Source organism: Chironomus tepperi, unplaced genomic scaffold, assembly GCF_022539635.2.
Source record: "Chironomus tepperi strain 1889 unplaced genomic scaffold, CSIRO-AGI_Ctep_v1 contig_445, whole genome shotgun sequence".
Taxonomy (NCBI): Eukaryota; Metazoa; Arthropoda; class Insecta; order Diptera; family Chironomidae; genus Chironomus; species Chironomus tepperi.
Window position 1 is genome coordinate 907,614 of NW_027226567.1, and position 27,846 is coordinate 935,459.

General features: G+C 32.3%; 1 protein-coding gene across 8 annotated transcripts; it reads left to right on the top strand.

The window, feature by feature from the left end:
* Positions 1-949: 949 nt before the first annotated feature.
* Positions 950-27,774, top strand: LOC139098396 (potassium voltage-gated channel protein Shaw-like). Of its 8 annotated transcripts, XM_070650597.1 has the most exons (10): positions 950-1,116; positions 13,748-14,116; positions 14,222-14,339; positions 14,555-14,749; positions 16,590-16,808; positions 16,868-16,953; positions 17,032-17,548; positions 18,531-18,615; positions 24,424-24,484; positions 26,254-27,774. In XM_070650597.1, the coding sequence occupies exons 2-10, from the start codon at positions 13,908-13,910 to the stop codon at positions 26,312-26,314; spliced, it is 1,551 nt and encodes a 516-aa protein (XP_070506698.1). In that variant the 5' UTR covers positions 950-1,116; positions 13,748-13,907; the 3' UTR covers positions 26,315-27,774. The 8 variants fall into 8 exon arrangements, with proteins under 8 accessions (XP_070506698.1, XP_070506691.1, XP_070506695.1 ...); XM_070650590.1 differs by lacking the exon at positions 24,424-24,484; XM_070650594.1 differs by lacking the exon at positions 24,424-24,484 and having other exon boundaries at positions 13,784-14,116.
* The last annotated feature ends 72 nt before the right edge of the window (positions 27,775-27,846 follow it).

Below are 27,846 nucleotides of genomic sequence, written 5' to 3' on the forward strand. Positions count from 1 at the left end.
AAAAACAAATTCAATCCCTTTCCCAATGTCCGTTAGGTAAATGGGAATTAGTAGTAAATGATTAGAGATTCTTTGAGAAAATGTTTGCAGTAAGGGTTTACAATCCCAGTATTAAAATGTACTGAATTCTGAGATATTATATACAACTCAATTCCGGGGTTGAAATCCCAAGTTGCAGTATTTCATCTTCCAAGTGTCGTGGTAAGGCCTCTTGACACTCCGAGAACAGCTTTTAGAGATCGTCCCACACCTTCCTCTCTTTTATTTTACCAAAATTAAATTAGTAGTCTTAAGAAAATTAAAAAGTAAACTTATTTTCCAATTTTTCGCGTTCCTAATCAAAGCACTAGAAAGAGATTCTCCTCTTGTGTCTAAACTCATGTGACACCACTGCCACTGACAGTTATCAAATCATTTCTATTCATACAATTCATACAACATCCTTAATATCCCTCATAGACAACATTCATGTACAACTCCTCTCCTCAATGCATATACTGTTCGTATCAAAAGCGTAAACAACAGAACAGAACAGAAACAAAAATATATCATAACTTTAGCGTTTAGAAAAGTCAATAGAATTGTCAAAAGGATGAAGGAAGAGAAAAAAAAGAGAAAATATAATAACATACATACATGTATAAGAAAAAGAGCTTTCAAAAAAAAAACGTATGGTAAATAAATGATTATACAAAAAGAGCGTGCGCTGTAATGTGAATGTGTCAATGTTATCAGCATTTGCGCGCAACAACTTCAACTGTCTATGATCATTTCGAAAGTATACATTTTTACACTTCGATATAAGTGCCTTTCCATGCATTTATATTTTTTTTTTTTCGCAACTGGAAAGTTCACTTCCTTTATGGAAAGCATTCCTTTTTCTGTTAATATACATTTCCAATATGAAATTTTTCGTTTTTAAATTTTCGTTAGAGTTGTGTCTTGAGATTCGTGGTGAAAAGTTGATTTGTTTGCTTTGTTCTATCGGATTTATTTATATATATATTTTTTTATGTCACTTACTCACTCACTCACATCATTGAATGGAATAAATATTGACAATCTATGGACATAAAGGATTAAAAAAAATGTTAATAAGTTCGAGTCAATAAGACGGTATATAAAATTTTATTAAAATTTACAAGCTGTCAAGTGATGGAAAAAAATGTTGAAAAATAGACAGTAAATTAAACTGTGTTGGATATGGATAGTTCAAAAAAAGCCGATTTATTTTTAAAAATTCAATCGATATTTGTTGCTCATTATATGTCATTTTAAAGTGTAAACGAGACCGTATGAAGGAAGGGATACATGTAATGAACATAGAAAGAATACAAAAAAAGGAGGAAATAAAATTATTATTTATGACCCTGTTATATTTGAATTTCTGTACTGTTTTCATACCAAAAAAATATATATTTATGTATATCCTTTCTCAAAATTCACGTCATGTGAACAGTATACATATCCAAAAAATGCCTTAAATAAAAATAATATGTGAAGTGAATGTAAAGGAACAAAAAAAGAATTTTTTTTTTTGCTACTCGATTTATTAATTCTATAAATTCAGGGTTGGAAAGTTTGATTGCCAATTGATAATGCTAACTGTCAATTGCACAATCTTGGTCTAACTTCACCAGTCCAGTGGTGCGCAACCTTTTTTTGCGGCACACCTTGAGGCTTATTACCTTGACCGCACACAGCATACAGTCAAAGAAAATTGCCGTCACACCAGTGTACCGCAGCACACAGGTTACCCACCACTAGTTACTAGTCATTGAAGCTTGAGTCGATGAATTATTTCTGTAGAAATTTCTTGTTATTTCTATCATAACTTTAAGATTTCTTTTAACATTGAGAATAAAAATGCGGGATAGAAGATTTAAATCTGTAAAGCTGACACTTCAGTAATGAAATTTTGTATGAGGAAAGGGAATTGAAATTTAATTTTCTGGAAATTCACATTATGTCTTTAAGAATAATTCTTTTTATTGTGTCAAAATGTGTATTTAATTTTGTAAAATAGGGGCTTGTTTATTCTGGAAAAGTTGAAACGTTTAAGGGAGGGGGACCCGGTTGTTTCTGATGTTGTGACACATTGTCAAGTTGGTAGCATTCGGATGTAATGAAAATTAATTAAAGAATTCTAAGAATATGTTGAATTTTTGATCATGACTGAAAAAGTATGATTTTTACTTGACTTGCTTGAGACTCAAACCAAAGTTCTATGATTTCCGATCGCATGTTCCTGACCACTGAGCTATCAGAGATATTAGACAATATGACAAAGTGTCATATATTTGTTCCAAAGTACCTGAATACATGAAGCTTAATGTCTTTAGTTTTTGAAGATTTTATTAAGTTTTTTGGAAATTATACAGCACACGAATTTTATATGGAGTAGAGTCAACTTGAGTCAGGTCTTTTCCGTACAAAATCCGAATGGACTTAAGACTCTGGTTTGTTTAAAATTCGGTTGAATAAGAGTGAAATACATACTAGGCGTTGGTCCACAATACTTTAAACATAGCTTGAGATCTTAAGTTTTGAGTGTCGTGACACACAGTTTGGGCAGTAATGGAATAATTTTATAGTTTCTGAATTGACAAAAATTTAATTTTTTCAGACAAATTTTTCAATCAATAAGACATCAAAACAACACCATAAAGAATTCCCCACCCAAATTACTTTTTTTCTAAACAAAAAAGTTTTCCCAATAAAATAAATTCTCAGTAAATTCTAATAAATTCACTTTAAGTCAAAAAGAAAACAGAAATCTTTCGCATTTCGAGAAGAAAAGCAAGAAAAAAAAAGTTTCGTAGATGAGAAAATAAAAAGTTCTTGTGGAAAATTTTCTTAAACTTGTGGCCCTGTTGAATTCAGAGCATAAAAGAAATTTATAAAGCCAGAATCGTCTATTACATTAACATTTTTATGGCCCATGAAGAAAATTATTCTCTTATTTTTTTGTCAAAATAACTTTCAAATCGTTTAGAAATATTAAAGTTCTCTTTAAAAGCACAGATATGGGAATTGTTGAATTATGTAGTCAAGCATTTAGTTGGAATGATTAGATTTTATGTGCATTTAAATTGACTTTTAGATTCAAAAACTTATTCGAATTCAAGTTTTTAAATTGGTTTAGATAGTAATTGTTTGATTTTATAGCCATGAAGCATTCTCATTACCTTAACAGCAAAAGTTGCAGTATAGATGAATGATAGTGTCCTTAAACAGGCACATACCCAGATTTTACTGAATCCGAATCCGAATACATCCTTTAAACTTCTCTGATGGTGTAATTTAGCACCCAATAATTCAGACTCTTAATAAGGATCAATTTTCTATTATGGAAACAAACATTTAATTAAATTAAATTTTAAAAACAAAATGACAGTCACATGTTGTCCTTTTGGATAAATTACATATATGATGTTTCCAAAAATGCTTTATTTTTGGCACAAGTCCAAATTTTAATAAACACATTATCTCGGTGTGCTCAATAATATTCTCATGATGATGCATGATTTTAAAGCCGGGAGGGTATTTTAGAGAGCATACTGTATGCTGCATACAGTAATGATAATTAAAGATTTTTAATTTAAATTTGATGGGAATTTTGTTGGTTTTGAGGTGTAGGATCATTGTGTAGGTCACGAAAGTCTTGGCTTTAGAATCGATGGTCGAACTCGACTTGAATCTGGTTTTCAATACAAAACATGAGTTGGATTCTAGTTTTGCTATCATATCCTAGTGCTGTACTCTCATATGTCTCTTGAAGCGTCCATTAACACAAGGAATCCAACACTCAATAAATTTAAAATCAAGAAATTACCATTCCAAATCACATTTCCCAACCCTGTCAACCCACAACTTCATAACTGGCACCGTGTCAAATTTATGACCCATTTTACAAACCACAGAAAAAACAACAAACATTTACATCAATAATAGTTAAAAAGCATTTCCAACTCTGAGTAGAAAACAATTCCTACACGTGAAAAAAGAGCAATCAATATTTGGAAGTCCAAAGAGAGAGGAAAAACACAATGTTTAGAAATGAAACACAAATCGTATATACCTCTGTTCTGTGTGCTGTTATTCAAACAGAAAAAAATAAACCGAATATTCGTGAAACTTTCACCTGCGTACAGGTAAAGAAAGGAAAAAATAATTGCTATAAAATAAAATTGTAGTACATAAATTGCTTTCCTTTTTCATAATACAAGATAAATTAACTTTCTCTCTCGTTCCTTACTCTTTTATTTACTTCTTAAAACATAAATTTCGCATCCGTTCGTTCTCACAGCGCGTCATATTGCATAAGAACATTAGTTCATAATTCTATCATTTACTACATGCTACACGAGTTTTTTCTTTGAACTAGTAAAGCACATGTGTGAATCGCTAATTTGGACGAGCTTGGAATGGGTGGGAATAATTTGCATATTGAGGAATTCTGGACACTTAATTGTTAAGGGTAAATGTTGTTGCATTAATAAAGGGAGAAATAAGGAGTCATTGCTATTTTTTCATTAAAAAATCAGTTCTTCTTTAAAAAGTCCAACTCATTTTGAAGTTAAAGACCAGTGCTCCTTAGACTATGTTCCGCAACACACTAGTGTAGTGCTTCTTAAATTTTCCAAGAACGATACTAGAGTATCGCTAAACCATCTTATTAACAGAAAGTGCCACTACGTCGTGTTGTTTACGGTTAAAGTTCCCTGCCGACACTATAAAAAGCTGTTCTCGGTCTATTTTTACGACTAGAAAGGAAATTTGCATTTTAATGCCGTATGAGCAATTAGCCATTTATTTAGTGCAAGTATGGTGTAATGTCTTAATTGGTTTGCTGTCATAAGTAGGTAGTGGAGCATAAATTGAGAAATACTGTGCTTGTCCAGTTCTAGTTTTCTGAATAGCATTTGAATATTTGCCCAACCCTATTTTTGAATGACTTTAAGTAAAAGATGGATTGGATATTAACGGATCCTGATCTTCATTGTGTCTTCCAAAAGAATGCCAATTGGGCCTTGTGTCACAATAGTATGTTGCCTAAAGCTTCAACATGTCGCAAAAATTACGACAGTGCACAAAATTCATATTAAATTAATAGTTTAATGCAGTGGTGGGCAACCTTTAATTTTTTGTGACACAACTTTGTGGTAAGCTAGTGTGCCATGGCACACCTTGGTGGTATACTAGTGTGACGCGACATACAGATTGTCCACCACAAGTTTAGTTTATCACGGTTCGAAAAGTTTAAGAAATACTGATTCAGAGTGTTCAGAACGGAGTTGCAAAACAGGTGCCTGTGACAGGCGAAAACCACACAAATTCTTGATAATTTATATGGTTTTGTAGGAAAACCGTACACATTATTAATAAATTGTATCGTTTTTGCATTTGATAAGTGCCTGTTTTGCAACTCTGAATCAGAGTCCCCTTAATGACAAAACCCTAACCAAGTAATGAACCCCACATTCAAAGGAATGGAAACGAACGAAGAAACAAACAAAGTTGGATGGAAAGAAAAAAAGGAAAAGAAAGAAATTGAAAAATGAAGGAAATGAATTTACATGTAGAGTATGTTATATATTACAAATTCTCTCTCTTTTTTTTGTTAATCGTCTCGTTGCCATGGAAAAATGCCTTAATAGTATAATTTCCTTTATTCCTGATACAAGGAAAAAAACTTATCCATTGTTTGATGTTTTTTTTTTTTCATTAAATTGCTAATATAAAAGTTTGTTAATAGAACAAAAAAAAAAGACGAAGTTGTGACTACATAAAAAGTTTGTAATGTGATTTAACAGTTATTTTTATGGCAGATAACTGTTATGTTAATGGAAGATAACATTTGATTTGTGATTGATACTAACATAATCGACTAATCCCAAGTGAATATTAAGCTTGAGAGCTTTTTCTATTCCTTAAATGCGTACTTTTTTATCGAATTTTTAAATTCATGAATTGTGTGTGTGTATTAGTGTAAGTGTGAGAATCATAAATGTTGTAATAATCTTGATACTTTTTTTCGATTTCCTTCTGACATTTGATTGTCATATTATTTTGGTGTGCGGTTCAAGATGATAAAACCATTAGTAAATATATATACACAAAAAAAGGGAGAGAAGTAAAAAAAAGGAAAACGATTGTCAGAGAATTTCCGTAATTTTTTTTTTTTGTGAATGGATGGTTAATAGAAGTGCTGATATTGAGTTTGTGGTTGAATAAAAAAAATCTGTTAATTCAAAGCACCTTTTTTTTCGGAAATGTGTACTTAACTTTTTGTCAACCGCAAATTTAAATTTACTTTTTGGTACGGTGTGCAGTTTGGACAAGGTGAAGTGACTTTATGTGACCTGATTTTTTGTGAATGTATTTGTAAGGAAATTAATGATTAAATTTGCCGTTATTGGAATCAATTTTTGTTCATGAATTAATACATAAGGAATGTTGGCCTTGAGGCGCTCTTATGCTTAATTTTATTAGAAGAAAAAACATTGAAATACTTGCTGACGGAGAAAGTACCCAGATGGTTTATTGGCATTTATTGATTCGATCAATAATTTTGGAACTGAATGCAATGCTTTCTTGGGAAATTAGATGTCTTTATCATGAAAATGTACTTTTTGCAGTTGACTTTGTTTATTTTTATAACAAACAAAAAACATGCTTACGGCAAATTAGCGTGCATTTTAGTAAAATCAATCAAAATATTAGAGCATGCTCATTTTTGTAAGCATATTCATACTCCAGCTCGATTCGACTTGATTCAGCTCAATTCGGCTTTACCGACTCGATTCGGCTTAATCCAGCTCGACTCGGCTTAATCCAGCTCGACTCGACTTGATGCAACTCGACTCGGCTTGATCAAGTTCGACTCGGCTTGAACGAGTTCGACTTGGCTTGATGTAGCTCGTCTCGGCTTAATGCAGCTCGGCTCGGCTTAATGCAGCTCGGCTCGGCTTAATGCAGCTCGACGTGGATCGATCTAGCTCGACTCAACTTGACTCTGCTCGATCTAGCTCGACTTGGTTTAATCCAGCTTGAGTCGATTCAGTCCAGCTTGACTTTTCCATTCTGAGCTTTCCAGAGTCATGCTTCATGACTCATTCTCAATTGACGATTTACAATACAGTTGCAATGTCACTATCTCTCACACCAGATTTCTTACATGAGTTTAACAACCCAACAATCAAGTCCATATACAACAACATACATAAAATCAAATCATCCACAAAGGATCCATTATTGTCAAACTTGCTGACGAATTCAATCAAGTTTCAAACAATTTCAATAGCAAGCATTAACAATCCCAACATCCTTACTCTTTTGAGAAATCATCCAAATGATTGTGGTTGACTAAAAAAAAACAACAGAAATCGGCATTTTATTGTCGACATTGCCAATGACAGTTTCCAAACATATTCTTCTTTGTAATTACTCCCGTTGGTAAAATTTTTCGCTGATGTTGTCGGCCGCTGACAACAGCATTTTTCAATTCTGCTTTAGGTATGTTTTTGTCGTCATAAATCAAATTATGATGTAGAAAACTGATGAGAAAATATGACGGGAAATTTTTGAAAATTGAATTTTTATATGGCGATGGTTGTGCCTTCATATTTTAAAGATGTGCGTGAATTCAGATATCAATCAGTAGTGCTTCCTTTAGGAAAGAGCATAAAAAAATGTATAAAATGCCTGAATGGATTTAATCCTGATTTTTCTTCAAGGTTCTCTGCAGTTCTTTTGAAAATAAAGTGTCGGATTTTTGTGAATAAAAAGCTTTTACGAGCGGAAAACTTCCTGAAATTATTTAGTGATGTTATGCCCTAAAGGCTTAAACAAGAAATTCCTCTTCTTATTCAAGTGTTGTCAAATTCCTCGAAAAGGAACAAAGTCTTGTGCACTTGAATTCAAATTATACCAAAAAACATTCACAGAATCACCATTAAAAGGCTTCCCATCTATTAACAAAAACATTTAAATTTCCACCCCCGTGACGATAATTTTTCCTATTGTTTTTACGGTTAAAGCACATAGCACGTGGATGTACGTTTTAACTCGCGGGTGTTTTTTTCTCACATCTCAATGAATTTCAATCAAAAATCCACAACCTTTACTTCCTGATTTTCAATAAAAACTCAACAGCAGCAAAAAAAGGGTCGTTAACTTATCATCGTACTCAGTCATTCATTAGATGGGATTATAAAGTTACAAATTACCTATCAAGTCAGTTCCATGAAGCAGCAACATTCCCAAAATATTTATTCGATCAAATTGATCTCACATCATTCAAATTAAATCCGTGTCATTTGTCACCTTGCAAATTGACAGTTTTATAATGTCATACAAATTTTACCTCGCTCATTGGTTCCATTCCCACCTTTATATTTTACGGTCACCTCTGTTAATTCGAACTTTACATTGTTCACAACTGTCACACTTTCCATTAAAATAAAAGAGTGAGAGAGTGAGGAACTGAAAAAGAAAATCTCATCCTGCGTCCTTATATTTTATATATCACCTAAGGCTGAATATTCTATAAGGACACATTCACTCTGGTATTTCATGTTTCCTTTTATGGACCCAAGAAAAATAATATAGCAGTCAATATGATACAAAATGCTTGAGTGAATTATTTTTTTCCTTTTTCCAATTGCGGAAAAATATTCATGTTAAATGTGAAGAAGGGGGATCATAACCATACTTAATGTCTTCACATCAATGGCTCAGAATTGTCGGAGCATGTGCTGGTATTTTAAAGTATGTGACAAAATATGAGTGTTCTTTGTATGGAGCGCATTTATGTGAAAAGCATACATTATTGCCGAAAATGAGTTGTCTCGTTGGAGTGGGATCTCTCAGAGGCATAAATAGAAAGTTTTGGAATGGGGTTTTCTGCGAAACACAAGAATTGAGAGAATGAATTTAGAATTTTACCACGAAATCCTCCTGCAAAATTGTTAAATTCTCTTCTGCCTTGAATAGGCCCCTAGGGTGTATTTAATGGCCTTTCATCGGTATATCATTGGGAATGCAGTAATATAATAGATACAGAATATATACAGTTTATATATGAGTGTTTAAAATAGCATTTTTAGAACCCCTCCTCTCGCTATAACGCTTCATAGCAAAATCATGAAATGGTTAGGCCAAGAATTGAAGGCGAGCTTTTGCTGTGTTTTAGATGCGCAGACAAGCAGTTTTCAGCTGTAGCTTAAAGTTTGTCCAAAACAGCTGGCCTACATATTTTGTCCGTAGGCATGGAGTTTGGGGCCAAATCTACATTTTTCCATATGGTCAAACAACCCCCGATAGCTCAGAGTTAGAAGCATGCGAACGAAAACCTTAATACGTGGGTTCGAATCCCATTTCAATTTCAATTTTCTAAATTCAATTCTATTGATTTCTGAAAGCTAAAATGTTGATCTGACCTTCCAAAATTGAAGTTAAATGCCAGAGTTACCCAGAAATTTAAAGAAATTGAACCAAAAAAATCTTAACCTTTAAAACAAACACGAGGACGAACTCTAAAATAAAAGCTTCACAATTTCCTCATCCTTAATTCATAAACAGATCAAATAATTTTTATGCCTGTCTCCCGATGTCGTTAAAGCCATAATAAATCCTCTAAAAAAAGATTATAAAACTGCGCAAATGAGGTGTTAATAACGATAACATTCTTATCAAAGCACTTGATTCACGCCCCCCCACACCAAGCGCAGCTGACAACTCTGATGAACCCAACAAAAAAAGCATTCTTCATTTTCTCAAACAAGAAAAGACAAAAAGGCAAAAGTGAAAAAAAGAAGCAGAAAAAAAAAATCATAAATTGCTCGCAATGACACACACCGAGAAAGAAAATAAAAAGAATATTTCCTTCATACTTAAATAGCACAAGAAAAATGTAACATAAAACATACTCTACTTAAAAATACATTTCCATCATTTTTCATTCTCTTCTTCTTCTTTTTTCGCCTTCATAATATCAACAGTCGTGTATACAAAAATATTTTTCTCATTTTTCATCCCTTCTGTGTTTGAATTACATTACAAATTCCATAAATGCCTTTAAAAATGAAATGAAATAAAAAAAAAGAGAAATTTAAATTTTTCCATTGTGAAATTTTAAACTTTCGTAATTATTAAATTATGTGAAATTTATATATTGTGTTACTGATGTTAATCTCGTTACTTTTTTTAATGGCAATATGATTATAGTCGTAATTAAATAAACGAGTAAAATGTTTGCCGTGAAATTGCTATTGAGAATTGTGCGCATTTTATATGAGCGACATTGATAAATGAATTTTTAATTTCATTGGGCTTTAAGTCGTAAAAGAAAGCAAAATAAGCAAAAAAAGATTCAAAGAACCATCTGACATGAATTGATTCAAGGATATTTTTGGGGCTGTTCACTTGTTCCGTAACACGCGAAATCTTTATTTTGACCTCCTATCCCTCGCCCCCTTCTAAATTGTAGCTTGAAGATAACCAAATCTCTATTATTGTCACGCGCTCCGGTGGTGGGACGGTGAAGGCACGATAGGGGACACGGAAAGGGGACACGGAAAGGGGACACGGAAAGGGGACACGGAAAGGGGACACGGAAAGGGGACATGGAACCGAGCACGGTTAGTGGCACGGTAAGGGGACATGGAACCGAGCACGGTTAGTGGCACGGTAAGGGGCACGGTTAGTGACACGGTTAGGGGTACGGTGGGGACACAGATACTCTATAAAGGACCCTAAGAGCGAGACATAACAATCGAACGACCCCCACTCGCTAAAACCACAAATTTATTAATGCTTATGCCTCCACAGATTCATTCCGAAAAATTGCCCATGGGGAGATAGATCCCAAGATTATAATTTAAGAATAGAAGCTGAAACACCTCGGGATTAGCCTGCTGCAAGATGTGAAGGCAAAAGGAAAATTGATGTGGGTACTCGAAAAAGAAATGAATTTTTTTGTTTTTGTTCAGTAATTGTTCTGTGGGAGATTTTTATGAAGTAATTCCGACAAATTTATCAGAGTAATTGACCAAGTTAATCAGTTGTATGACTTTTTGGACGAAAAGACAAGCAAAAACAAAGAAACAATTTGTGAATGTTCATGTGTAAAGGCGTTGTTGCTATAGATGACATTTAGTCATAAAAATTTTTGTATCCAATCTTACGTGACAACAGCTTTGAAGTGACTTTACACCAACTTTATGACAATTTTCTAAAGAAAAAGAGATTCATGATTTGTCACCATGGATGAAAGTGCAGAAAAAAAAAATATTTCAATACATTACATGTGTCAGTCGTTGGGATTAAATGGGATGTTAAGGAGGTTGGGGGTAGCCTTTCTTTTTCTTGTGGAATTATCGATTTTTTTGTTGGAATCAAAACGTGGTTGAATGAATTTTTAGGGATTTTTTTGTGTTTTTTGCTTTAAATTTTGAATGTATGAAAGTTCTGGTGTAGGAGAACATGCCTAATTTTTGATGAACAGATGGAAGTGGCGATGGGAATATTCGGAAATTTTGTAACGCTACTAGTGTCGAGATGGAGCTTAGATTTCCAAAGAACTCCTGTCTCATCACCAAGTTTGTACAAAGGAAGACATTATTGTCGATAAAGATGCATTCATTTGGTATTGTCAATAGTCAGGCAGATGCCGGCGAGCTAAGAATCTAGACATGACTTAGAGTTTATGATTTTGACATCTGAGGGAGGCCATGAATCACAGTTGATCTCAATATAGTGACTTTTATATACTTCTACACATTACAAGCGTCAAGTAACCTAGCCCGTAAATTTTTGGGTTGCCAAGCTTAAGATATTTGAGACAACAGCTGTCCAAATTTTGATTCATGATTATATTAAAAAAATTTACGGTGGGATTGTGGAAGGATAAGAGAAATTTAAACTTCTGTAGGGACTCAAAAAACACTACCATCACGTAATTTACGAACAATCCCCTTTGTACAAAATTCAATTTCTTTCCAAGAATAAAGGCTGAAAATTTGAAACTTTTATATACTTCTACATCTTTATTGAAAAGTTTCTAACTTAATAAAGCTAACAAGCCTCGAAATTTAGTCAAACGCTTGTAAAAGTTTTTTCATACTCATGATACAAATTTTTGTATTTTAATTTTTTAACGAAGCTTATCGAGGTGAAATTTGAGACAACAGCTGGGTAGCACAAGTTATAAACCTTTTTTTAAGAAAGTTGTCTTAACTTTTTTTTGGGTATATGAAAAGTTTAACACCAAAACTTGATCCAGAATGCGTAAGCTAGATACGCTTTTTGTTTTTGACACAAAAAATTTGAGTTCAAGCATATAAAGCTTTGAATAATAATTAAACCCGTTTACATTTTCTTTTGAAGTTAACAGTCTTCAAAGTAAAAAAAAGCGTTGGCGCAAATATTGAGTCGACCCCAAACCACTTCTTCTTCCCTGAATACATTTCCCTGGCCCATAGCTTTTGAAATTTAAACTTCTGAATTTCTTTTGTGTACTTTAAAGATCTTAACACATTTTTCATAATAATTCAAAAATTTCTTTGAAGAGATCACGTGGCGAACATCCCACAAAAGTTGCCTTAGTTGATTTAATTATGACTTTTACCAATTAATATTTCCTAATAATCAGAGCGATAAGAAGTTGGTTACAAGCAAGTGAGTCGAAGTAGCTCGGAGGCCTGCCCGGTTGTGTGAAGTGGCTTTTCGTTCTTTATCGAACGCCCCACGGCATAATTATTGCAGAAAAATATTTTACCTACTTTTCTTAATTTCAGTCGTGGATTCGATACTCGGCATGGGAAATTTTCACTTTAAAGCAACTTTACAGTTCTTATCGATAAGTTATGTCGATGACTTTGTCGAAAGCATTCTTTAGACGGCATCATGATGTGTTAATCGGGAGCAATTTGAGAGGAATTATGACATCATTTGGTCTACGCCAAAGAAGCCATCTCAAACACACGAACCTCCCACTCTCACAATTCCGAGTCTTAAATCTAAAAGCTAATCTAAATATCTGAAACCTCCAAAATCTCTAAAATTAACAAGCATCAAATTACGATAGAAAAGAAAAGCTATAAAAATAAATATTCAGTCGGCCATTTTTCCTCACCTTTTTTCACTAAAAACTTTTTTTTTTATGGTTTCTCATAAGAATAATTAAGGTGTCAGTTATCACAATTATGGTTAAATCTCCAATCCATGTCTGTATATTTTAGTGTTGCTCTATCCACAACTCTCATTCATTAGAGAAGATACAGGAAACATGATATTTGGATAATAAAGTAGAAATAAATTACATTTTAGGGTTATAAACCTTAAATTCATGCTGTAATTGCTTTCGTTTACCTTCATTCGCCCACTCTTAAGTCTTAACTTTTTTTTGGGTATGGATGAAAAGTTTAACACCAAAACTTGATGGGGAGGAATTATGAAAATTAATTTTAATTTTTTTTTTAAATGACGCTCTTTGTGTTTTTGAATCGTAGAGTGCTTTGCCATTTAAAATCCTTCAACTTTCTCTTGAGTTCAAGCATATAAAGCTTTGAATAATAATTAAACCCGTTTACATTTTCTGTCTCAATGACTTTGAGCTTAACAGCATGATATCCATCAAAGTTAATCATAAAAATCCAAACAAATCATCTAATTGACAGTCAACAAACAATTTCAAAAGGAAAGCAAATCATTGCATATTTTTTTATTTATTTCCATTTTTAAGGATTGACAATGTGTGAAGAATATTAACAAAAAATAGAGGAGATGACAAGGAGAACTTATGTACCATTACAAACTCCATATGAATGTTGTAAAGAAGTGAAATAGATAAAAAGTACTAAATTTGTAGTGAAGATGTTATACAGAAGGAAAGAATTGTAGTCATGAATAATATTTTGAGTGATTCAGAGAATCGTGTCGTATTGAACGTTGGCGGTATTCGTCATGAAGCATATAAGGCAACACTTAAAAAGATTCCAGCAACACGATTATCTCGCCTTACTGAACAATTAGCGAATTATGATCCCGTACTTAATGAATATTTCTTTGACCGTCATCCGGGTGTGTTTGGACAAATACTGAATTATTATAGGTAATTATTGGCTCTTTTTTATGCTTAATGGTCATTGTCCGAATGATACTTGACAATCTTAAATAACAAATTTCACACATCCTTCACGCATCATGTGAACTCAAGAACTGGAAAACTCCATTATCCAACTGACGTATGTGGACCCTTGTTTGAAGAAGAGCTCGAATTTTGGGGCTTAGACTCTAATCAGGTAGAGCCATGTTGTTGGATGACATATACACAGGTGAGATTGTTCATATGACTTACTGTTTACATCCATTAATTTTCTTCAATTTTTTGTTCTGTTGTTTCCTTCCTTTTTGCTGCACAAAATTCATTCATCATTTCCTTCTTATTTTTTTACTTTCTCTGCATTGCTGACAAAAACAACGCCCCAACCAAAAAATAAACATTTCCAACTGAAATAACAACATTTTCTTGTCAATACACACAAAATAGCATCGAGATACACAAGAAACATTAGCAGTATTAGAGAGATTAGATTTAGATACAGAGAAGCCGACCGAAGAGGAATTAGCTAGAAAATTTGGATATGAGGAAGCATATGCGAAAGGGAAAGTTAATTGGTGGCAACGTCTTAAGCCCAAATTATGGTCCCTCATGGATGAACCGTACAGCAGTAATGCCGCAAAGGTAATTTATGTCCTCTTGACTCATTTCTCCTTTTAAAAAAAATGATATCATTTTCATGTCTCGTTCGGTGAAGATTTCCTGCCTTCCTTATGTATATGTGTATATGTTTATATCTACAAGATATAAAGAAGCAAGCAGCAGAACCAAAAGAAAGAAATAATCTTTCTATTATCCTTAGAATTCAATTCACTGAAAAAAGGATCTTAAATCTTGTTCTCATGCGATAGATTACAATTCTTCGTATTCCTCTATTTTTCTGATACTTATTTTTGAGGAAAAAAAAAAGCTCTTGAAAGTCAAAGATCATTAATCGAATTCGATATTGCTACCGCAGCTTATGTAGTTCACAATCAATTTAAATCCATAAGATGTTATTAACATATTCAAAATGATTTTCTACGGCATTGGCATAATAAATGAAAAAAATCCTTGTATTGCATTAGGTGGAATCGGCTGACTGACAGAAATGTTTACAATTGATGATTTCAAGCTGATTCTTTTTAACATAAAATTGCTTTTATAATTCAAATTTAGATGTTTGATATGCTAACTTATTTTTGGTTTATTGAGCGACATTTCTTGGCTGCTGTACCTTCATTTTGACCATTCATGTGTCATTCAATGTGACTGCTCATTTGTTCCTATAGCCTTAAGTATTATTTCTATGAGTCTTTAATCCTTTCATATTTCTAAAGAAGAGATTATGAATCTGTTTAGATTAAAAGGAATCATATTAATGGATTATACGATGTATGCCGTTTCTATATTCAATTCTGAAGATGTTTACTTGACAGAGCAACGTTTAATATACGATGAGAAACTCAAGGTTAATTGAAACAGCATCTGGAAAATCTAGTAATCTCTCAATTTCTGAAATTGCGCCATAATGTTGATTTGTTACTGAATGAAAATGTTGGCATGGATTTAATGCTTTCCATACATTGTCGCTAAGGTGTATAGATAGTAATGACAGCTAAATGGAAGTCGTATGAATGGATATATTTAGAGATGGTGAAATACTACTACGCAGTTGGAATTACCTACTTATTTACTTATTTGACTCAAATTTGACGGATCTTGCAGATCATTTGAAGCACAAGGCTGGCTTGGATCTGGCAAGATGCCGGATTCGGTACAAACAGAATCAAACCGACCTGATACAGGATTTTGTATCAGTCAACCGACTTGTGCCATTCATCCCCTTCCACAACATTCTTCAACCGCATCATTACCAATAATTATCTATTTCCACCAACAAACGACCGTGTTGCCACATCACAGCAATGTTATTACGAGGATCCAATCCTTAATTACCGAAAGTAACTTCAATCTGTTCCAAAAATAATCAAATAACAAATCTAATACATAATTTACATTTTCAACATCAAAAGACACATTTCGGCCTTTTTTTCTAAAATTCTAAAACTTTATCTCATCCAAGAATGCCAAACAAGCACAAAAAAAAAGTATATAGATGAGTATCAAAGTTTCAACAGAACCTGAATTTCAATGATTGAACCTTTTTGAGATTTTCAGTCGTTTTGATGTTTTTTGAGCAGTGATGGGCAACCTGAGTGTTGCGGCACATCAGTGTGTTGCTAAATCCTTTGGAATTGTTATGAGTCGTATGTAATGTGCGGTTCCGATGGAGGCTAAACACCAAGGTGTGCCGCAAAAAATAAAAGGTTGTCCAGCACTGTTTTAGATTTAGAAAAATGCGGAAAATATCTCTTCATGTTCCTGAACACAATACAGCCATTTTCATGTTATATCCTTCCACATTTTTTTTATACAGAACCCAATTAACCAATATCCAATATCTTTCTTTTGTTTTTTACAGATTGTTGGCATTATATCTGTCTTTTTTATTTGTGTATCAATTGTATCGTTCTGCCTGAAAACTCATCCAGATATGCGTGTTCCTGTGATTAGAAATATAACTGTGAAAACAGCAGACCAAGGCTTAGCCTGGACATTAGATAAACAGCAAACAAATGCTCATGAATTTTTCTTTTATATTGAATGTGTTTGCAATGCATGGTTTACCTTTGAAATTTTGGTAATATGAGCATTAATTGGTCCCAATATTGTGCTTATCATTCATAAATTATTCAACAGATACGCTTCATTTCATCGCCGAATAAATGCGAATTCATCACGTCACTTGTCAACATAATTGATTACATTGCAACTGCAAGTTTTTTGTAAGTTCAAAGTTTGCAAGCTCTTCCTGATAAATCACATGTCATAAATTTGTCTGCTTTTTTTTCTCTCATCCACAGTGTCGATCTTTGTCTCCAAAAATTTGCATCACATCTAGAAAATGCTGATATCCTTGAATTCTTCTCAATCATACGTATTATGAGGTTATTCAAGCTGACACGTCACTCGTCTGGCTTGAAAATCTTAGTTCAAACGTTCAGGGCATCAGCAAAAGAGTTGACTCTTTTAGTGTTTTTCTTAGTATTAGGTATCGTTATATTTGCTAGTCTTGTTTATTATGCGGAGAGAATCCAAACAAATCCGCATAATGATTTCAATAGCATTCCACTTGGATTATGGTGGGCTCTTGTAACAATGACTACCGTTGGTTATGGTGATATGGCACCAAAAACGTACATTGGAATGTTTGTTGGTGCTTTATGTGCACTTGCTGGTGTGTTGACAATTGCTTTACCAGTTCCTGTTATCGTTAGCAATTTTGCTATGTATTATTCACATACACAAGCTCGTGCGAAATTGCCAAAGAAGCGACGACGAGTAATTCCTGTTGAACAATTGTTAGGACGTCCAAATCAGGTAAGTTGGGAGATGGTGGGAGTTAAATATAATAGAATAATAATGATGTAGGAAGAAAGAAAGTCTTTTTTGTGCAAACATTATGAAAATTCCTACACAAAGGAATACTAAGAAAAATTCCGGAGCCAAGGAAAATTATTTCCTTCAGTTATTTTCCTCTTTGTGCCTTCAAACGTGATAGAAAAATGTAAAATTAAATATTTGCATGAAATAAAAAATCTTTTCTCTTCCGTAAAGTAGAAGAACCTTTATGTATGGAGTATGTTATAATTACATACAGTAGCTGAATCAGATTTTTAAAGTAATTTTAATAATTTTTGGAGTGTGTGAACCTAATTTTGAGTTTATTAAATGTGTATTACCCTGATGAAAAGGTGGAGCAGTCTTTAGACGTTCTCACTGCAAGGCAATGGGCCCACGTGCGCCTTAGTCTAGGAAGTAAGTTAGTAAGAGATGGATGCATCGTCTGGGAATAGTTTTTGTTGTAAAAACGCCCTCTTGATTAACAATTTCATCAATTTATTAGGATTTTAAAATAATTAGAAAAATTAACCTAAAATTTTAGACCTGCGCTTCTGGGAACTGCCCTTAAAGGGCTTATTGCTCATCACTATTTTCATATTTTTCGTAAGCTTTTCCCATAATAATATAAATATTAGGAAGTATTTTGTACTCATTGAGCTCACTCTTCAGCTATGTTCTTTTTTACGCTGGTCAAGACTATTTACATACTTCTTATTTTGCTAGTCCAACAGTGATCCATGCATTACTCCCTCTACATGGCATCTAAAGTTGGCTCTATCATTGGCTTCGATCTGTCAATTACCAATATCAAGTACAATTATGTCTTTATCAACAACCTTCTTCCAGGAGTTCTTTCAATCTCTCAAATAGGACTACATCTATACCCAAACACTCTCTCTTAGCTATTTATCCAAAATCCCAATCTTAATTGTTTTTTCTTCTTTTATCCTTCCATTAGCAACCAATGAAGAATGACGGTTCCAACATAATATCAACCTCAGGTGGTCCAAAACGATCAAAGGATTTAATTGGCGCCAAAATTGGTGAGTTGTCACATTTGCATTTGATTATTTCTTTTGGCTTCTTGTTCTTTTTTAATTATCTAAAGGAAAGAATAAAGCATATATATTTCTATCCTATAACATCATTAAAAATTGGCTTTTAACGGTTGGCTGATTTCCTTTTTAATAACATCAAAAGCGATAAAGGAACAACTTCCTCATCGCTTGCTTTATATATTTTCCCTCTATCAATAACATTGAGAGCTGATTACTTAACAATCAAGTAATAGAAACAATGCCTTCATATATATAAATATAAACAGACAGTTAAGACAATGAAATGAAAAAGCAAGCAAATCCTTAACAATGCATTGAGTCGAAGAGTATAAGAATAATTTGTTGTACATTATACCTTCCCAAAAAAACAGCAGCTAACAGCATTTCATATACAGCTATTTTATTATTTCAATATTTTTTTTTCTGTTCCTTAATATAGATCTTATATCATTTTTATATATATATAATTAGACTCACACCTAATTCATGACTATATATCAAAATATTCCATTGTTTTACATTATTCTTCTAGATTTTACTACAATAAAAGGGAAAGGATGTGCCAAAAAGAAATTGGCTGACTTTTTATAACATTGTTACATTCACGATATGCAGTTTATCATTTATCGTTTATAACATGATAATCGCTTAAATGTAATAATTAAAATTCATCCATCACAATAATAAATTGATCAAAAATTCTCTGATCATTTTTTTGAATAAAAAAAGTTCGTTATTATTTTATGCAAAATAAAAAATCCCTCAAGCTTTCCAGAAGCTTTTTTACGCATAAATTATCATCGCAAAATAATAAAAAAATAAAGCGCGCTAATGAGAGGAAAAAAAGAATAACAGTTATGTAAATAATCAAATATTCATTAACGATGTGATGTGTTCCTCGTTTCATTTGTATGTGTGTTGTATGTCTGTTTGTGTAACTTTTTTTTAATGTCTAAATCTTTATGCTTTCATTATTGTGTTCCTTATTTTTTATTCTCACTCGGCGCATTTTCCTACGTGAGATGGATGCACGGTGTCTTATAGTCTGTTTGTTTGTCGTTTGGCTTATGGAATAAGCATCCTTTGGGATGAATTTACATGTAGGATGTATGCTTTAGGAATTTTAAAAGTCTATGTCAAATCAACATGCAAAAAAACAGGATTGACGTGAGATTGTAAAGTTTAAATTGCTTTTGGTGTATATTTTTAAGATTGAGGCTTTTTGTCGAGCTGCACGATGCGGCAATCTTCATTTTTTGACTTAAAAATAGGCCAAACCCCAGCAGGCAATGAGCAAGTCCCTTAGAGCTGATTAAACTGAGAAAACGCTTATGAGCATGCTCAAGTAGCATATTTAAGTAAAACAATGCTTTTGCGGTCAGTATTGTTGTATGTACTTTCTATCAAGGCATACTCATGTCTTGTCACCAACATGGCGATGTAGCGACAATCTGGTGACTACATTGTTTTCATGATTATTGTTAAAATGTCCGGATTCGTAAGTGGCACAATGAGGCGAATTGCAAAAAACTGGGCCTTAATCAGCCGTCAGGACAATTTCACGTCTTATCCATTAATAAGGCAACGTAGCGATGCCTAGCGAAGATGTTGTCCTGTTCGGGATTTTCCTTGAAATTAGCTTGAATGTTCATTAAAAGATCCAACCTTTTGTCAAAATCTTTGAATTTCCATCACAAAAAGCTCGTTAAATAAAAGACAACCTTCTACAAAATCTTAAGATCCAAGGCAAAAAGACTTACATTTATTCATAAAATGTCAAAACAATTGCTTCATAAACGTACATTTGTTCCACATAAAAGCAATCTTCATACAAATTCTTCATAAAAAGCTGTACCTTTTCTTTCATGACATAATAAACATGAAGAACATATGTTCTAAGAAAGAAAAAGTCATCCAAATTGTTTGACATTCATATACAAAAGCATCCAAAGCAATAAATCATCAATTGTCAAGGTTCCAAAAATTGACAACCCTTCAACAGGCCTGACAATACATTTCATTTGCTAGGCGTACATGTGAAGTTTATGGGAAAATTGAGGACATCTGTGTTCAGACTAATCTCTTATCAGATTTTTCTGATTTCTTGGTGTCATGGTGATTTTTTGGGTGACAGATTGGATGGGGGTATGATGGGAAATTCTAGAAAATTCTCGTCAGATCTTTAGCTCGACTTGAATTTATATCGAAAATTCAAAACTTAGTCAACTACCAGAAAAGCACAACGTGTTCGCTAGGGCACCAACATGTTGTCTTATTAGCAATTAGATTAAGTTCGAGCACAGTTGTCGATTATTATTTTGATCAGGTCGAGCGCATTGATGTCGATCGGGTTGAGTGCATTGTGTTGATTTGGTCGAGCGCATTGTGTCGATCGGGTCGAGCGCATTGTGTCGATCGGGTCGTGCGCATTGTGTCGATCGGGTCGAGCGCATTGTGTCAATCTAGTCAAGCGCATTGTGTCGATCAGGCTAGCCAACATACAAAATTCATGTCCGTTCTGCAGCTCTGCAGTCAATTCTCACTTGCCATGGAAAATGCGCCGCAACCATACCGTGCTTACGGATTTTTTGATACCATTTTTGATTTTCTTTTACTTTAAAAGAAGTAAGCTGTCAGAAGTCAAAAGTATAAAATTTTATGATATATTTACGCTCATGAACCTTTTTTACTTTATTTTTTTACATTGCATTAACATGAAAAATCAATATATGGTGATGTTTTTCTCTAAGTGTTCCTCATTTTCGCTTTAATGCTTTTTTATGGAATTTTTGGTCTTCTTTAAATTCCATGACAATGCACATTATACGGTTTAATGATCACAAAATGTGTATACTGTTGAATATTGACAGTGTAGGTGAATTTAATGACAATTAAATCATAATTATATGAAATATTTACTTATGCCTTAATGAGAATTTTCAAGTCCTGAAGCAAATTTATTTGGGATACGAGTTAAACCACAGAACCAGATTATCCATATTTAATTTGTTGACTTTTATTACCAATTTACCAATAATAAAATTTATTTTCATAATTTATTGTGCAGTTATGCCTTCACATGGAAATTATTAATTTATAATTCGGGATTATTTGATCGAAAAGAAAAAAAAATCACAGATTATTTTACAGTCGATTCTCCGGATGAATAAATTCAGATTTATTAAGGTTTATTAAACATTTTTTTAATGTTTTTGGGTTGTCGGAAACATGAGAACTTTGTGTACTTTAACAATTGAGCTTATATGACCCAAATAATCCATTCTTATGAGAATTCCTTAGGATATCCTTTGAATAAATGAAATCTCTTCGAGATAATAATATTTTTTTTTATGATAAATGTTGAAGCACTTCCAAGCCAAAATAAATATATCGATCCAAGATAATATTTAAATCGGCCAGATCTACTCCGACAATCTCTCTGTTGGATTGAATGAAAAGATATCATAACAAAATATTCTATATTCAAAATATTGATGATGATGAACACGTTCCATTAATCCTGAAGGAATTAACAAGGTAGAAATTTATTTAAAATAGAAAAAACTTTTCATTTTGTGACATTTTATCTATTTTAGAGCTTTTGAGGTTGATATAGATAATTTATTGATCAATTTAATGGTTTATAAAAGTGTCTGACTTTTACCATAGAAACTATTCATTATTTGAGGTTGAAAATATCTGGAATGAAGAGTAATGATACTTTATTATGGGATCAATTTGAGAGTTGAGTGTGCTTTTTGGTATTTTTGATTAAATTTGTGGAGATTTTGGATGCTTTTAATCTAATTTAAGGGCTGTATCTATCATATAACATACTTCTGGTTCTGGTTTGTTTTAAAAGACATGCATGGCATTCTCAAACATAGAATCTCTCTTGTAGCAATTCAAAATGAATTTTCAATGAGTTTTTGAGAATAACAGGACATATTCTGTCCTTTACTGCTCAGTAATGAGAGAATTCCAAACGTTTTGCTAATAAACCCCGACAATTTCAACCAAAAATATAATTTTCAATTATAAATTTTCAAAATATATCTAGAAATGCTAGATTTTTGTCGAAACGTTCATTTTCTCTCTGGATTCCTTTCTATTCTGTTCTAAAATTCTATTTTTTTGGAAGAAATCTCATTTCTGTTCAGAAAATGCCAGAATATCACAAGTTTCTACGAAATTCGTCCTGAATCGCTGCATTACCAGCCGAAACATAGTAAAATTTTACCAGCACGGTAACAAGGCTTCTGTTTACTTTAACCAAATACCACCCACTTGACATAAACAACCAAATTTGCCAAGTAAATGCTAAACTATTCCAAGTGGTTCTAAGTATCCTCATATACAACATAGCACTTGAGTTCTACTAGTTGTCAAGTACCATGGAATTGATCGTCCCTCATTTACTTAATTTATGACAGACCACAAAAAAAAACTTCAACAAACTATATTCCAACCCCATAAATCATAAAGACAAATGAGTGATTTCATCAAAGAAATTATTAAAGATATCCCACGACAATAAATACATTACATGATTACAGAATGACTTTTTTTGAAGTATCTTCATGAAAACCCTTACTAACATCGCAACATTACCAAGTAGCTTAAAATAACGACTCATGTTTCCTTGAGAAGCTTAGAAGAGAGAGAATATAATTTCCAAAACATCCTTAACGGCATTTAGATTGCTTGGGGTGTTGTCATTTATTCTGATAGGAGAGTACTTCATAAAAACTAGAAAAAAAGGAAGATTTATAAGAATTTTAATAACCTCCGTAACATCAAGCTCTTTTAAGTACATATTTTTTTAAATAATTTACATCTTATCTCACCCAGACGCCGGAAGAATCGACCATAAAAAATATGAAAATGTTATACAATAGCAATGATAATAACAATATTAAGAAAAACATCACCATTTATACTAATTTTTTTTAATCTGCATTAAATATTGAGATTAATATCAGCCAATGCATTGCTATTATCAAAATTATATTCTATTTTTTTTTTCTTCTGTATAATTAACATTAATTTTATGATTTTAACGATAATGTGTTTGAAATTACAACAAAAATATTAAATGCCTCTTATAAACACAGAAAGAAATTCACATAACATGCTTAGATATATAAAGAAATTAAGTATCTACGATTACTATCTCTTAATGAAAAGTCAGAACAGATGCAATAAAAACCCACCCAACAAAATGAACACTATTAACAGAGAAAGGTCTAAGTTAATGTTCGTAAATGACATCCATCAATTAAATTTTGGAGGGGAAGGGGAAGTGATGGTATGAATCAGAACCAGAGTTGCAAATCAGGCACCTGTAACAGGCAAAAATAGTACCATTTCTTATTAACGTGTATTTTACAAAACCATACAAATTGTCAAGCAATTGTACGGTTTTTGAATATGTCAGGTGCCTGTTTTGCATCTTTGGACAGAACTCGAGGTTGAATCGATTTTTATACTGAGTCGAGTCGACTTAAGCCGATTTTCCAGTACAAAATCCGAGTTGACTTCGAATTATGTTAGAAAAATCAAAGACAACTCTTGATGGACGTCATTTACGTACAGTCCCCTAAGTGAAAATAGAGATGGTGACAACGGCCAAGAGGAAAGAAAGAAATAAAACTTTGATAATTAATTCTCTTCTCTCTTTTTTGTTTTTGCTTACCGAACAAAATCTAATTCTCATTTCTTTTGTTGCTTACTTTGGTTCTTTTTATGTATATCTCTAAAATAGTAATGTTGAAATTTTCTTCACATTTTCAGTTACAAACAAGTTGCGTCGCTTATCAAATTGCACTTCTATACAAAGTACAAATGGCAAAAAGTAAATGAAAAAAAAAACGGAAAAATAACAGATTATCTGCAAATCACCATAAAGCATTGTAAAAGAATCTATTTAGCTATGGCATTCGCACATATTTTAAACCCTTTTTTATATATGCACAATAAAAACCCACCTTCATAACTTTCCGAATAATAAAAATACTTTTCCTCATTTTTTTTCCTGCACCTATATATACTCAATTAAATTAAAATATTTTAAGATCCTATCCTCTCGGAATGGGGATGAATAAAATGAATAAAAAATCTCAAATATGAATCGGAACTAAAAATATCAAATTGAATAAAATTCAAGAAAATAAAAGAAAAATGTAGCACTGAAATATTAGTTGTTTACTTTCTGTTCCTATGTACTTTCTTGGGTGGAGAATTTGATTTTTGGATGCTTTTTAATGTCCTCGAAATGTTGCTTATTCAGTAATTCAATGAAATCAATCCAGTGGTAAAAGGGGTGAAGTCTGATTGAAAAATTAAAATTTAATAAGGTTGATTTTCCGCAACGGAATGGAAAATTCATCCCAAAAAGAATGAAGTTTTAGATTTCCAAATTTACTTTACGCTCCTAATGACTGAAGTTTTTGATATTCGCACTTATTTCATCTAAAACTTTTATTCATTCGCCTTGCGGAGCTTCCAATCGCAATTCCCTTTTTGTATCGCAATAAACATGTCTCATTAAATTTTAATTTTCAATTCAGAATCCATACGGTTTTTAAATTCCACCATCTTTTACAATAACTATAAAAGTTGAATGGAAATAAAAGTTTTTATGGGAATTGAATGAAGATTTTTGCATTAAAATTTTTTGAGGTGGAAATTTTAATTAATTGCATGATATAATCTTACAAATTGCTGAACAATTCAAGCTGTTTCATTTATTAAATGTGTACTGCAGATAAGCAGATGTCTAATAATTAAATTAAGGTATTTTTGTTGATGTTTTCTGGTTGAAAGGTGAATAAAGACTGAGGATTCAATACAATAACAAAAGGGGAAGAAACTACATGAAACTGATTTGATTTGTTAAAATATTCAAAATTAAAATGACCGTTACAAAATTTAGATTCGATTATTGGGCAAAATGACATTTATTAATGCTTATAATCATGTTTCGGTAGCTTTTAGACATTTTTATCACGATTGAAGTATTTTATCATTCTTGCAAGAACCTTTAGCCATTAAAATAAGGATACAAATATTTATAATCACATTTTTATCCGAAAATTTCCTCTCTAATATCCCAAATATTTCATAAATTTGAATGTCCCTCGTCTCGAATTCCCAGAATAGAAAAACAATATAGAAAAGGCCATCGAAAGTATCCATAAATTATGTTCTCTATTCAAAAAAAAAAATTAATATAAATAGACACACAGACCTTGTTACACACAAATAAAAATTTATGTATACAAAGAAAATTCTTTTTTTCTGTTTGCACGTTCGCTTGACTATGGTATCGTAATGAATGTTGATGTTAATTTGATTTTGCATTACAGTAGAGCAATAAAAATTTATTTTTCTTAATTTAATTTTCATTTTTTTCTCAATTTAATTTGCTTAAAAATAACATTTTTTAATTCTCTTACTTCTTCCAATTTAGAATCTTATTTCTATATATCTATATATAAATTTTTTATATATTTTATTATGAAACATCTTATTGTTGACATAGTATAGAAGACAAACTTTCTTACTAACAATTAACTTTTCTTTATTCTCTGTTATTTAATTTAATGAACATGATAAATACAGGGAATATTCCCATCGGAACATCAGTTTTGGCTCTATGCCCCCAAACAATGCAGCTCCATAAAAACTTGACAACGGCAAATATTCGACAAACATTTGATACGACAAAAGGACCATCATCAATTGTAGCAACGAATATGACTAAGAAATCTGATGAAAAGTGTTATTTATAAGGATATCCAAGAACAAAAAACAACAAGTATATTTAATAGACTAAGAATCAGGAAAGTAGCTAATTTTCTTATGTACGATGAATGACAATGAGGGGAAATATTAATAAATCTAACGAAGTATAATAAATTTACTTTCCCTTCCAAAACCAAATATTTATATAAAATGAGCAATATTTATAGTAAAAAATAAAAATGTGACTCAAACATTTCAAATTTACTGAATAGAAAAAAAAATCTCATTTAAGGAAAAATTTTCACAGCCAGGGAGAAAAAAATTTAACTAAACTTAAGGATGGAAATGAAATAAGTCAAGCATATGCTAAAGCTCGTTTCTGAAATGGTGAAAAAAAAAATATAAAACAAAAAAAAAAGTTTTTCTAAAGCTCTCAACGAATACTTATTTCTACTAAATTTAATACGAATTAGATTTTTCAATTTCCATGAGAAATTTTTCTTTTCCTTTTTTTGTGTGGAATAAAAATTGACAGAGTTTGAAAATGGAAATTTTGTCAGCATTTTGATGTTTACTTTAAAAATTAAGGCATAAGCTGGCAGAAAAAAACAACAATATGCTTTGCATTTTCAGTGGAAATTTGAAGCGAAACGTTGTTTTAAGGCAGTTCTGGTTAAAAGACTCTTATAGACAATGAGAATACACATCTAAATGTGCGTGCTATACTTAATCAATATGATTGAGCATGTTCAATTTTGTGAGCATATTCATGAATTTGCTCTGTAGATTCTCAAAAGAAATAGAAAATATATTGCAAAATTTCACTAAACTTAACTAACAATTCTCTGAAATTTAACAAACATTTCTCTGAATTTTGTGTCGAATATTATCATGTTAAACTAAAACGTACTACGCAGCAAGCATTCTCCAATGACACGCACTCTTATATTAAAGCTTTGTTCTGTAACATTGATAAGAAATGTAGTAAAGCCTCAAAGCTTTACCAAATCAAGATAAATTTGAAATGGTTTCTGTTGTGCTTGAAGATTTGAGAAAAATAATCATTACAACTAAGATTTGTGTAAAATGGAGGTATGTATTCAGGAGCGAAAGCAAGGATATACTAAGTGTTCGGTCCCTATTCTACCGAGCCAATAAAAGTGAAAGTGCTTTCCTAAGTAACACAAAATAAGAAAGCTTCGTCACGCTGTTTAAAGGCTCTACTAATGCTCATTTATTAGCATCAAATGGGACACGTCTAAATTTGGCGTCCATATGGTTGCAATTAATGCGGCTTCCATTTGGATTTGTCATGTAAATTGCCATATGTAGCCATATGGACGACACATTTAGGAAGCTTACATTTGAAGTTAATAAGGAGCTTTAAAAGATTAAACTGTTTTTATCGGCCGCCGTTTTGAACAAATAAACGGCCCGCCGTTTTTATCGGCCGCCATTTTTTATTAGTTG